This window comes from Patagioenas fasciata, chromosome 1 (genome assembly GCF_037038585.1).
Source record: "Patagioenas fasciata isolate bPatFas1 chromosome 1, bPatFas1.hap1, whole genome shotgun sequence".
NCBI lineage: Eukaryota > Metazoa > Chordata > Aves > Columbiformes > Columbidae > Patagioenas > Patagioenas fasciata.
Window position 1 is genome coordinate 206,324,435 of NC_092520.1, and position 14,352 is coordinate 206,338,786.

The window sequence follows — 14,352 nt, forward strand, 5'->3', positions numbered from 1 at the left end:
TCTAGCTTGAAAATTCTTATGTACTGAAGTTCATGTTTTAGTTAGCTGAAACACAGCAGCTTCTTCATTTCACAAGATTTAACAGAGCAGTCAAAGCACTAGAGTGCTACTGAAATTAGCCAACACTATAATAAATCATGGGGTTCTATTGCATTAAAAAAAAAAAAAAGAGAGAGAAAAAAGTTGAGGTTTCTAGAATCTCATTTCAAAAATAGACTTCACGGCCATTAAACAGTACTAGGGGTCCCTGAGAAGAATAAGTGCTGGCTTTAATCTATTGTCTTTAATAAAGGAAGTCCTGCCCCATCTCTTGGGTCAGATTCACAAATCATCTATCTTATTATCTGAGAATAAAGACTGAACATTAGTCATATTCTTTTTATAACGCAGAGTGACTGATACTTCAAAGCATTGTCACCACTGCTCTTTGACTGTAAATGAAAACGTCATGGTGCTTCACTCTTATCTTGTATTCATGTGCTTGACGGACAAGTTAAATGAAAATTGTCCACAGCTATGAACGAAAGCATGACAAAAGTCGCTCTTACAGTGATTTGAAATCCAGAGGTCAAGCAGACATTCCTCGGCACCAAATGTCAGACCACACAGCGCTGCGATGCACGCAGCAGGCAGATCGCGCTATCTTGTTCCCGGGTTTCCAGCTTCAGAAGTGGCTACTCGAGTAAATAGAAACCTCAAAAATGTATTTATGGAAATAGTGGATGTCAGCAGACTTCAAAGGGCAGAACATATTGATAATTGCAAAAAGAGGCCCAGAAGCGCTTGAAACATTGTCTGTCTGTGTGTTTTTTTTGCTTTCTTCTTAAAGGAGAAATGACTGGGTGAGGATGAAACCGCCTTCCTCCTCAAGTGGCAAAGGCTTCGCAGCTGCTCAAATGTCTCTGTTTGTGTTGCTGCACTTCCAGCTTTTTGGTGTCTGCAGACTGAAGACTTCCTCAGCTCCAAGAGCACAAACAGGGATCAGAAACACAACCAGAGGAGCTTCAACCATGGCATCTGCTGAGCCTTTGACCCCAGACTTTGCGTTATGAATCCATCACACATCTGAGAGGAGCAACTGGCTCTGATGGTTTCTTACCTGCCATCACCGAAGCAAAGGGCTGCTGGGGATCGAAAGGGCATTTCAACCTGCCAGACTCCAAGTTTTGAGTGTCCAGCCGGAAAACCGTTTCCTGAGAATAAACACATATTCATTATCTTGGTGTGGCTGCAGAGAAAAACTTACGTAGATGGACTGTTCTGCTAAGATATGAAGTGAAGGTGTATTAGATCACGCAACTGTCATCTCAGCATTGATATTTATAGTCTGTGCTGCTGTTTTCTATCTGGATTTTTTTCACTTATCATTTTAATGTATCCTGTTTACTCTATAGTGAAGCACAAATCTAAGAAAAACACAATTCTTTTCAGAAAAAAAGATGCATTGTTCATTTCCATTTAGATTAAATGCTGGATTGTACTTAAAAGGCACTGGCTTCTATTTGGAAAAGTGCTGATAGAGTGTGTTGCAACAGGAGACCCAGAAGGGATCCTGGCTGACTCCTAAATTTCTCCAGGGACTGCTGAATAATGTTTGTGGCAGATACAGTTCAGCCCCTTTTAAATGAAAGCAGCATATGCTCTCTCTTGTTATTTTTAACAAGGCTAGTGATACAAGAGATATCAGAATAGATCCCTGTAGTTCCCAAATACAGTGTGATTAATTCCTGGGTCGCGGAACTAGGGCATAGAGGAAGATAAAGAAAAGACATTATTTAAAAACTATTCCTGATCTTTTCAGTGGGCAATCAACAACTCCATTGCTATAAGCAGCAATTTGAAGCTTTACTGTTGTTGGGAATTGCCAAAATGAATGCTTTTACTCGTTCCTTTCACTGGTTTCCTAAAAGAGAACTCAAATTGAAAACCACAGTGAGTCCTTTTGAAGGTAAACTGGTTGCTCAGAGGAATAATGTGAAATATTTGCAGGTATAGAGACTTGATTTTCAGAATTCTGCTGCTGTTAGAGAAGGCAAACTGCCAACAGAAAGAACTACGGTTAACATACTCTTTGACCTACAGTGATATCGAAAATCCCACTAGTGTTATGGAATCAAATCATTGTGGATTTAATGTGTACTGTAGAGACACAACTTTTGAAGTTAGTCTAAGAAACCCAAAACACCTCTATGATTTAAACAACTACTTTGAAAAGGGTAAAGTGATTTTAATAATTTGTTTCTGTATCTCTGCCTTTCAAGAGGACTGAAGAATACAAATGATAGCTAGGTATGCCCAAAGATGTCCACATAGGATCATATTTCACAACACATTAATTCATCCTTAATGTACATCAGATTATATATGACCAAAGTTTTTAATTTCATTGAGGTGTCTCCTAAACTGTCCAGGCTCAGAAGACAAAAGCCCAGGATACTGAATAATTAAGCTCCTTAAGAGAAAAGAAAAACTCAATTCCAATCTATGAACATAAATTCCATTTCCTCCAGCAATCCTGGCTGATACGAAACAAAATATAATAATCAAACAACAATCCCTTTTATCTTTCCAAATATGTGGGATATCAGTCAAACCAAATTCTCAGGTTACTGAAGTGAGTCAGAGCACACCAAGTACAAAGCTAAATTAAAAATTAAGCTGCTTTTTTTTTTTTACTATGTTAGTGTCCCATTCTTATTTTTTTCTAAGATGTGCAGTCCTGAGCTGCTCAGAAGATCCTTTCCATATTGCATGAAAAGGGGTTGTCTCCAAGTCCAGCAGTACTCAAGGGACTGAAGGCTTTATAGATCAGCATCAAATATTTCAGACTTCACCCAGACAAACTAATGGACACTACCAGCCATTCACACAGAATTAACCTCCTGCTTTCACTTTGGACAAAGCTTTCAAAGAAAAGAGCATCCCTTGGAGAGCAGTGGCTGACAGCACCAACCAGTCCAAGCCTCTTCTTCACCAGCCAAGAGAAGTTTTGGCAGTGACTTCAGCAATAACAAGACCAGAACTTTAATCCCCTTTAATTGTGTGATACCATAGGGGATTTGTACTGCTTCAAAAGCAGTATCTGCTGTGGTTTTCAGTCACCTGACCCACACTGTTTTCCTCTCTGTTTTCACAGCACTGGCCTTGGTCAGCAGGCCACTGGGCAGATCCACCAGCAGCTTTCAAAGGTCAGCAAGGTACTGCTTGGTTTCGCAGCCTCCATGAAGCCATCTCAGGCCTTGGCTCTCTCAAGCATCCCACAGGTTCCTGTAGAGGTTGCTAATTACCAAATATCCATTATCCATTCTTAAAACCCAAAAATTAAAAAAAAAAAAAAAGGTGGGGTACACACTGAAAGAACAGATTTGTAATAGAAGCACTTTGAATTACCACTTAGGACTCCTGGTAGGAGACATTTGCAGCTGCCTGTCAAATTCATGTCAATAGGATTGTCCTCAGGACCCTCCTGCCATGTCACATTTATCTGGAGAGGCAGGACCAGGACAGTGAATGTAGGTGTTTGGGATCCAAGAAGGAAAGGGGAAATATACCTCATGCCATTCAAAGCTGTTAATTCAGTAAGAGGTTGTAGAAGAGATGCACCATCAGAAGAGGCACAAGTAGTGCTGAACACTCTCCAACCTACCACTGCAGCTGAGTAACCAGGAGGAATGCAGGAGAGGGAGGACTGTGGGACAGTGGGGGGATTAGGAAATACAATACTGGGATTCTTCTTCTATTTCCTCTCATAAGGTAATAGGTCACATCTAATTGAGACAGACCCCTTGTCTAGACTGGCTGCCAGACTGAACAATCAGACCAAATCCATAATTTCATAATGTCTGATGAAAACAACCTTCACAAATGAAGTAGTTAAAGGTGCAATGGTAGAGTGAATAAGGCATCTTGCTAATGACCCAGAGGTAGAACAGAGTTTTACTTATACTCTTGCTGAGAGCTGCTCTGTTCAATTCAGCTGTGTATTTGATCATTCAGGCTAAGGAATCAGCATGGTACAAAGGATCTAAAAGTTCATTTGCTTCAACTGGAATATTTAAAGTAATGAAGCAAAGAAGCCTACAAAATTATTTCATCACAAGCCCAATTATACAGCATATACCCAACAATACCAGGAGCATTAATGGCTTATTAGAGGAAGAACACCACCATACAGATTTCAGGCAGCTTCAGTTTTCTGTAACATAGACAGCCCCTCTGGAATGATCAACCAACCCACCCACAGATTTTGTGGAATATAATGATAGGTCTCAGTTTGGTCAAGCATTCATACCTTTTTTTTTTTTTTTATTTTGTTTTTCTGTGAACATCTGCCCCTGATACCGTAAGTTGGAATAACTTCACTGTATGCATACTTCAGGTTATCACACTTAATAATATATCATTAGAGGTAATTTCTTATATTCCAGAATTTCACTGAGACCCAAAGAAAAGACAAAGCTATTTCTATAGTGAAATAGAAAGCCTGCACCACAGGCAAGCAGCCAGACAGGTCACATCTCAACACCGTCTGAGAACAGGGCTGGCATCATAAATATAGCCAAGGTGTTATACATATAGGAGTTAAAAAGAGACTTGTGTACTAAGTGGCTGCTTGACACAGCACCAAAATGCTTCTGTTGTGGGGGTTAGGTCTCAAACATTTACCACTTAAGATAGAGATTTCTTTGTCACCAGCAAATGAAGACCAATCAGCTGCTAACTTCAGTTCAGGAATATGCCACTAATGATGGAAGATACCCAACAACTACTTAGTGACAGGGCTGTAAAACATCTGCAAAGTCGTGAGGTGCCATCTTTGGACTCAGGCTCGGAGACCCTTTACAATTTCTGTATCACAAGGAATACAAAACCATCTCTGTTGACCAAGGATGTGTATACATTAAAAAAATAGACCTACAAGTGTCATCTTGAACTCTGCATGTGTGTGTGTATGAAAGCAGAAAGTGTGTGTGGAAATGACTTACCATAAAGAAAGACATCTGGGTTAAATGTTCTCTTCACTTAGTTAATCATATGAAAGCGTCATTCTGAAGAACTTTGTGTATTAAGCTTTACTGAGGAAAGTGCTTTGTTCAAAAAAGATATGCACATATCAAATGTGAGAACACGAGTTCCTGTCTGACCTGCAAAATCCACCATTTACCCTGTTATTTACACAAGCTGCTGTCAGTTCATTTTTTACACACTCGTGTAGTATTTTCCAATCTATGATGAATGCTAAACAAGATGGGGGTTATTCCTTGATATGTCAGAGTAGTGGGGAAATAAATTACCTCTTTGTGTGTTCCAAGTTCAATATATCCACAGAGAGGGTGAAACGCTCCTGTACCACAGACATAAACATGGGTTCGGTTGTACGGTTGAAGAACCCTGATAAAATTGGCACATTCTGTCTATTGGGAAAAGAAAGAGAAAGGTTATTTTTATGTTTATTCTTCTCATTCATGTTATAGGTACTAGGTTTTATAGATACTAGGTTATAACTGTAGTATTGGTGCATGTAAACTCAGAACTACTGTAGCAGAGACTGTTTACTAAAGAGTTCAAAGTTGTGACAGATACAATTTTGCAGTGGCTATCTCCTAGGCAGTTCATCAATCAGACTTGCAAGCCTAATTCTGCTCTAACGCCTACAGCCATGAGAAGCAATGTGGTTACAGCACAGTTTGGAGGATATCTACTCAGCCTGTGTTGTAACAAACATTCCCCGTCAACAACTGAACAGAGGTTGGATAGACACTGTGTTAGTCTGGCTGTCAATTCTCCTGTCTTTGCTCCCAGTGCAAGGTTCTACACAAGCTTTAACAGCAAGAATTACATGATAGAATTTGTGGTAGACTGAAACTTCAACATACTTCCAAGGGTATGTTTTATGTATGAGTGAATTTTCTTTGCATCAACTACATTCTATTGGTCACTTTTATTTGGGCATTTTTGAGTCTGAGAGGATGCTCAGGTCAGTTCTTTCTCCAGCTGGGTTTGGTCCTTGCTGGTGCGTAGCACAGGTGGATGCCACACACTGCAAGAGTTGGTGGAAGGGCTTGCTTCAACCTTCCTCAAAATTAAATAAATACATATACATATAACAAGGTACTTAGGAGGAAATACACAAGAGTTATTCATAGGTTCAAGCTACACCTGAGAGGCAAACTGCAGAGACAATGTAGGAAGCAAAAAGGAGATATTTATAATCGATGTGCAAAAAAAAAAAAATCCCCTTTCTGGTCCCTTTCCTTTTGTCTTAGTTTAGAAATAAATCAGCACAAATCCTCCATATAGACCGGTATCAGAATTTTCCCAGTGCTCAGCAGAGGTGTTGTTTAGGTTTTGTCTGCTGTAAAGATAAGGATAGCAATAAGTCAGGATAAAAAGTAGAAATTCCTCAGACAGAGAGCTGAAAGAGTGTTTTGAGCTGGCGTCCACCTTGGTAACAGACAAGCTGGATAGAAACCACAGGATTTGTGGAGAGAAAGGGAAGGAATTTTATTATACAGCCAGGAAATGTTTACATTTATAGTGTGCTCTAGACACATGATATAATCTGTGCTACCCAAAAGAGACATGAAGCTTTATTGTATATATGAATGCACCTTAAATATGATTCCTAAAGAAGATTTGCGATTCCAGGAAAAAGCCAATAAGTCAGAGATTGTGTTTTAACCTTAACTGTAACTGGCTGCAAATTAAGTTAATTGGTACTCTGCTCTGCTACTCTGTTTCGTTAATGAATTATAATGAAGTTACATTCAGGATATTCCCAAGAAAAAAGCAGCAGTTTGGTGGGAAAGAGAATTTCAGAGGAATATTGCCTGGCATACATTTCAGAGGAAAGTCCATTCATCTCTCAATTGCATTTACTACATACAAGGATGGCTTAACATGATTGCTACTTGCAACATTTTTTTTCTTGAATCATTAACATTTAGAGAAAAAAATAGAAAAATAATATTTTTTAAAAATGAGGGAAACACAGTTAATTAGTTCAGGAAAAAAGTGTAATAACAGCTTACTAGTCCATTCTTTGCATTTAGGAACAAATAGACAGATATATAATATAATATACCATACTTACATGGGCATCTTTCCCAGCTAATTTGCATAATTCTACCTTTTCTTTTGCTGCAGGCCAGTAAATCTGTAACATAGTTAAAATAAGACAAAGATTATGACTATTATGAAATTGTCCTGTGACTATAGTTTATTTCCTTGAATGAACATTTAAAATAATCTATTTATGCTGAAGGAATTTGAATATCAATTGAAATGAACATGACTTCATATACAGGGATCCATTACAAAGATGAAAAGGTGCTATATCAAGATGCCTGTTCTTGGTTCATTTCTTCATCGGAGTATTTTAAAAACTATTTAGGTGATTTGGCTAGCACACCTTGTCACCATTAAGAATTGTATGTTTTTCTGATGATGAACCAAGTCACCTTAAAACTGAACTGAACTGCAAAACAAGGCAAATTGCATTTGTGATTAAATTGGTGTAGTGAACTTGGCCAATTACTGCAAATTTTCGAATGAAAATGACTTATGTTCAAAAAACTAAAGGTAGCTCAAGGAGAATTTGTAGAACAAAAAGTGTGTTTGCTGCACTGTAGAATTTTGTAAACTAGTTTTTGATGTAGATGGAGACAGATGGCAAATTACTATCAGTTACTGTAACCCCAATTATATTAGTGAAGAAATATCAATGAACAGCGACTCAGATTCTGGCTCATTGATTTCAATCACACAGTCAAAACTGGATATTACTTAGTATATGTTTGGTTCTATTACATTCAAATAGAAGCTAAATATAAAGTCTTCCAGAATCACCATGGTAAAGATAGATCTTTTTTCCTTCTCATTTTGACAGGACAAAGTTAATGCCATTTCTCATGATTAATAATAACAACAGAACCAAATCACCCTAATTTTTGAGCAAACATTCGTTAGGAAATTGCCTCAAGTCCCAGGAACCAATATGCAGATTAATAGTAGTCATAGAAGCTTTAGAGTAGTGTTGAGTCTCAAACCACGCTTTATAAAATATTAAATAATGAACTATTTAGAAATAAAGAATTTTTATACTATACATTAAAAAAAGTCCTCAAAAATGAAGGATGCACAAGTCAATGACATGCAAGAGGAGTTAACTGCTGTAATATTCCCTTTCTAGCACCCAGCTGTTGGCACCTTGTGGGATGTGGCTTGCCACATACACAGGCTTAGTCCCATGCTGGTAAGGAAAGTGAAGGAGTACTGGGTGTCAAACAGCTTTATCACTGTCCAAAATCTACAATTTGTATTCCTCTCCATCTGGAAACAAGCTTTTTACTTCACTTCTTCCTTTTCTCTTCCCAGTGAAAATGGATGTATTGGCTTTCTGAAGAGAAATTAATTTCCTCTCAAGTGAGTTTACAGTTACCTTGGTGATTAGAAGCTTTTAGTACAGATAACGTGTTTAAAGTTACTTAAACCTTAACCCCTTTTCAGCAATATTTACTTAAAGTCAGAGATAAGGCAATATAACAACATCTCAGCACCAGAGCACAAATTCACTTTCTCCGAGCATTTTCTCAGAATGACGTCGTGATAGCATCCAGGTACAAAAAAGCAATCTGAAGCCAACCACACCAGTGTGTCTGGATTACACTGTATGCAATGCCCGAAAGTACAGAGGAAAATACTGGAAGCATTGCAAATCTGCTGGGAAGAGCTGAAAGGGGCACCACTGAACTCATTTGGGCTCTTGCCTGGGCAGAGTGGGATGGGTCTCTCTTGTAGCATTGATCATTCCCAAGTGTCACTGGTAAAGGTGAAGGAGAGCTTGAAGTTTAAGAGGTCTTGGTGAAGAAAAGCTGATGAAAAGTAACAGCTGGGAATTTAAAATCATGGATCTCCAAATTCATTTATCTAAGCAGACTTAAGCTGAGATCTGACCTTCAGGTCTCTTGTCCGTAAGTTTTATGCCTAATTCTGCTCAAGATCTCTGTATCAGTAACAGAGAAGGCTAGAGGTCTTTCAGGCATTTTGGAGACTTTTGGCCAAAGTTTAGGTATCCGGTTAGGTAGCAAATGTCCCACTGTAAGTTTTTGAAAATGCCCATCCCTCCCTGCCAACTACACAGAAGAACCAAACCTCTGCTTTGGGAGACACAGTTACATTTGAAGACATCTGCCTGAAGACATCACATATATCAATGGTCTCGAATCTATCCACAATTCTTCTACAGATTCCTTCATGGGAATTAGTGTTTGTTGTACGAATTAGACCAGTCAGGCTAGAGATATACACCCCCCCTTTTCTATGATAACCAACCGTATTCAATTATCATGGAAAAATCAATTGTTTTACTTTCTGGCTATTCAACAGTCTCAGTATTTAGCATTTTTCAAGGCTGCATTGGACAATGAAAAGTGAAGCTGTGTTATCCAACTTTAAAATCAATTTGCAATTATATATGGGGGAGTTAATGTGATATTTATTTGCTTTCTAGGAAATAAATGAGAGATTCCCAGAAACTGTCAGCTCAGATCTGTAATAGGTCAAGAAAATTGTATAATAAATAATGAGCAAAAAGCATTTTTTTTAATTCATTTTTTTACTAGATCACATGCTCTGCAACCTTACCACAGGTCTGGTTCCCTCAAATGCTGACAGACAAATAACTTTACACATGTGAAATAATGTCTCTGAATCTTTACATTCATAAGCTTGTTTACATGCATCTGTGTTGTTTTTTCTCTAAGGGATGAAATTAAGCCTTAATATTATATTTTATTCAAACAAGTAACTTAGTTTCATAAGATGCAAAAAGCTAGACTAGATGTTGCAGTAATTTCTTTTATATTTAAAATATTTGGGATTGTAGATGTTTTGATGCTTTTTAAATCGGTCATTTTGTTTCTTTTTTTTTTTTTTTTTCAGTTCACATGCTAAATTCACAATGGTAATGTCTTATTTAACAAAGCCTTTTTCCCAAATTCTTCAGAAAGTAAAACCCCAAAGAAAGTAAAAACAAACAAACCCCCAAAAATTCATGATAATGGTGACAACATCGCTGACATGTGAAATTATAACCATGTTGTGTTACAAACAGCACAAATTATGTATAATCTATATGTCATGGTTACATCTTTATCTGAAATTTCTAGAGAAATCTTAGAATAGCTTGGTGGAGTTACTGAATTTAAATCAAGAAAGTAACTAGCTGAAACACATGAACTACATACTTAAACAGGATTCTTTTCTGCCCTTAATCTTCAGTTTATTTTCCTTACAAAACATCCATATCCAAATTCCAAAGGTCAGCTATTGTCGTGATTTCCTGATTTTATCTTCTACAGGTCAATAAAAAAGATACCTTACCATTACTTTTAAATCATTCTACAAATATTTTCTTAAATTTAGCAGCAGGAAAGAAATTAAAATCTCCTAATGAATGCAAGCTAATAAGTTCCCTGCTAGCAGAGCAAAAGAAAGCCTCCCAGGAGTACAAAATTAAGTAGTACATAAGTGTAGGACAGATAAGGTATCACTTTAAAGGGTAGCTGAAAATTGATATCTGATTAAAACAAAACATTAAAAACCACAAAGGTCTTTTCTCAGATCAGGAGCAGAGGAATTTCTAAAAGTAACATTTTTCTTTCCTTCAAACATATATTTTTACTACAAAAAGGGAATGAAAAGCAAAAAGTGAATTTAAAAAAAAACAACTGACCAACCAACCAACAAAAAACACCGAAACAAACCAAACAAACAAAACAAAACAAAATGAGAAACAAGCAGAAACCCCATACATTTATATACGGATAATATATATATAGTTATATGTAGATACAAATAACAGCTGGACTCACTTCTAAGAGATTCATTTCAGCTGCCATTTGTCAGGAATTACCAATACTGGTTAAAAGTGAGTATTTTCTTAATCATTCTGCATATAACTTTATTTGCCCAATTTTGCTCCTAGGCTAACAGACTGTAAATCCTTAGGGGAAGTGGTACCTCAAAAAATAAAAGAGTAAACTCTAAGGAAATGGTTGTATGAAATTACAGCTTTTCCAAGAATCATTTCTAATGAAATTACTAAATCTGTGATGATGGAGGGTTTTACTGAAAGAGTGGAAAATACTATATATTGTCACAATATAAAATAGGAGGAACACAAGATACTTAAATAAATTACAGGCCTATTGGTCTTATTTAATCTGTTTGTAAGGCTTCAAAACAAATGTTTAGTTAGGGAAGGAATAACTTATGTTTCCAGTGAAAATGGAATATGGTACAAAAGACAATGTAACTTGGTAAAGAGCCATTATTCTACCCTAATATTGTACTTTAATGACATACCTTAATTGCATACTACATTAATGTGACAGAGTTCCTCTTCATCAGGGCTCCACTTAAGTATTTCATAAGCTGCCACATGAAAACTGTGGCAAAACTCAGGTGGCAAAACTAGGCATTATTACAAGAAAAAAATGGTCTGATAAGAGCTTGTGGTAGAAAGTTATTCATAATCTTCCTTGAGAAATAGTGTCAGAGTTCATCTTATTTCTTACACCCTTCAGTAGCTTTGGCAATATCTCCGCACTCCACACACAACATGTGCAGGTGACACCAAGTTGGGAAGCATCACTAATACTGGTAATATTATGCAGAAAGAACCAAAGGACTATGAAGACCAGAATTACAAACAGTTAAAAGAAATGATGTAAAATGGTCATAAATAGATGCAGATTGTAGATGAAAAATAAATAAATGCACAACATCAAACTAACAAGGATCGGGTCAGTACCAATGACCTTGCTAAAGACGTTGCATGAAGTATCCCACAAGACCCCTTACAGCAGGTTTGGAGCAGGTTATGAAAGAAATAACTGCTACATGAGGTACTTGCTGGTGATAGCAGGGAGTGAGACCAATTGACCAACGTGACTCCTTCCAGTCTCATGTCTCCAAGATAGCCACGATCATGCCAGCAGCAAGCACTTGAGTCTCCTATTGAGGCTGATGGCTTTCAGCAGCCCTGGGGCTTTCACTGGAGACTCTCACGTGCCTGACCCTGCACACATGCTTCAGCACTTCTCTATCAGTGCAGTCTCTGCTACGAGAAACCCCAAGTGTTTTGTTAGTGGTACACATAGCACCAGCAGGATGTGTCTGTGTCTGGAATGAAGGACACCAGCTGATCAACATGTCTCGTAGCACTCACTCACTGCATTTGAGTCCTGTGAAGAAAGGTATTGCTTCCTTTCTATTTCAAAGGAATAAGAGGTGGTAGAAGCACTTAAGATGAAAATGCAGTGACTTTAAACAACTACTTGATGGAGCAAGAGTAAGCTCACTTTCTTCTCTTGTTTTATTCTAAGCTTTAGATATTTGTTGTATTGATGCTTGAGGAAAGGCATGCAATTAAATTACAGCTTCTGGGGCATCAAAATGTCTCATTAAGGCTTTGTGAATCATCCAGGCCATAACTCAGAAACTTAAGCTAACTGATACGAGTGTATTCCCCATATAATGCTCCAAACTGCAGCTTCCCAAGAACAAGGCCAGAATGAGTTGTAAGCCCATTGTCACAATGGCATTTGCAATATACCCCCCATGAGAAACTCTCCTCCATGAGAAACTACTCCCTTGAATGAAAAAAAAAAGAACCGATTAATGACTTAGCCCAATGTGACTATAAAGCCAGCACAGTAAAGAGGGCAACATGATCCAAAAACCAGGAGACAATCTAATCCCAGTTTTACCACTATGCTACGATATGTGACAGTCAGGTCTCAATTTTCCCACTAGTAAAATGACAATAATGTGAGCTGCTTTTTTCCCTTTGGTTTTTGTTTTTTTTGGAAGAATTTAGTAATTCGTTGCTAAAAAATGAAAATGAGAGGAAAACGGTAAGACTGAGAAGCCCCGAGAAAAGATGCAACAGTGAACTAATAAGGCTGTGACACTCTGCATAAGACAATATAATACATGTCACAGCCCAAAACCATAAGAATGGGTGTTCATGGAATACTTCCTGAGAACTAGGACATTTGTCACTTCTATATGCTGACCCTGAGTCACTTCACTGAAAATTTCTGAAAGCACCGGAAATTTATTGAATTTCCCAACAAACAGTGGAAAGAATTTCATGGTTTATTAGTATTATTTTGCTGAAAATAAAGACTATTTTAATTAATGGGTAAATGAGTTTATTTTAGTATAGCATGCATGTATACCAGTTGCTCTCTAAATACTTCACATCTGCTGCATTCATGTGTGCGGTATGGAAAGTCCACAACTTGGGGGAATTGGCGGATTGCTCTCATATACAAATCCTAAGAGCAAGGCTAGCCTAAGCAGCTTTTGTAACCAGACCCCATTGTACTTGCTGTACTCTGGAATCCAACCTCTTAAAGTCATCAGAAAACAAAATTAACACATCTGAGTTCCTTATGTGAATTTCTCCCTGTATTTGAAAGCTAACCAGACTGCCTTTATGGTTAGATTTTTTACCTAGCTTTCTTCTCAACAGTTTCATCTCATAAAAACTTAGAGATCTCTAGAAGCTAGGAATGTATTCTTAAATACCTTTTATATCTGCCACAGACTTTCCTTCGTCCAACTGTTATTTCTATACCTGATGCACTAATTCCTATATCCATATATATCCATGGAGAGATCTGATAGGAATTTTTCCACTCCGATTATTTCTTAATAGCAGAGTGGATCTCTGAAAGATATCATTTGATATAGTATGGGGCAGGGCCGGGGGGAGATGATATGAGTATCGATTCAGAATGATTTGCAACACTGCGGGAAGTGCCAGTGCCAGTGTATGGTACTGTATTGTTTTTGTGGTGCTGTCACACTGAGTAAAATGTACTGGAAGTCTAAGGGAAATAACTATTCTGTATTGGGATGACAGATTCACAGACTTTAGGTAGCTTAAATTTGGCAAGTCACTGTTAGAGTGAAACTTCTTATTAGAACCAAATGGGGTTTTTATGTTGCATCTGTCTGAGACAAAGCAAGATCCCCACATGCCACAGTTCTCCTCTTGAACTGTGATCTGCTCTCCAAAACAACAAGTAGACAGTGCTTTCAGTGCTTAAGGATTTTCTGAAAAGGGCATTTTCCTGTGTGCATTATGAGCATACGTGAAAGCTAAAAGGAAATGGACCAGATGCTGATTTCATTTACACTGGATTAAATCTTGAAAGTCGTCATTGCTTTTACACTTCATTTTCCACAGTACAACCATAGCAGACTTCTGACTACCATGTATTTTTCCTAAAAAGAAACCGTACACCAGGATTTTTAGGGTAAATGGCATTGCTCCTG

General features: G+C 37.6%; 1 protein-coding gene across 5 annotated transcripts in view; it reads right to left on the bottom strand.

Moving 5' to 3' along the window:
• SEMA3D (semaphorin 3D) overlaps positions 1-14,352 on the bottom strand; it is a 142,973-nt gene that overhangs the window by 61,792 nt on the left and 66,829 nt on the right. For all 5 annotated transcript variants that reach the window (XM_065839042.2, XM_065839023.2, XM_065839050.2 and 2 more), the window contains exons 4-6: positions 7,094-7,156; positions 5,295-5,414; positions 1,100-1,193 (exon numbers count right to left, since the gene is read on the bottom strand). In XM_065839042.2, the coding sequence (XP_065695114.1) occupies positions 1,100-1,193; positions 5,295-5,414; positions 7,094-7,156 (277 nt within the window). The remainder of the gene's footprint in view (positions 1-1,099; positions 1,194-5,294; positions 5,415-7,093; positions 7,157-14,352) is intronic.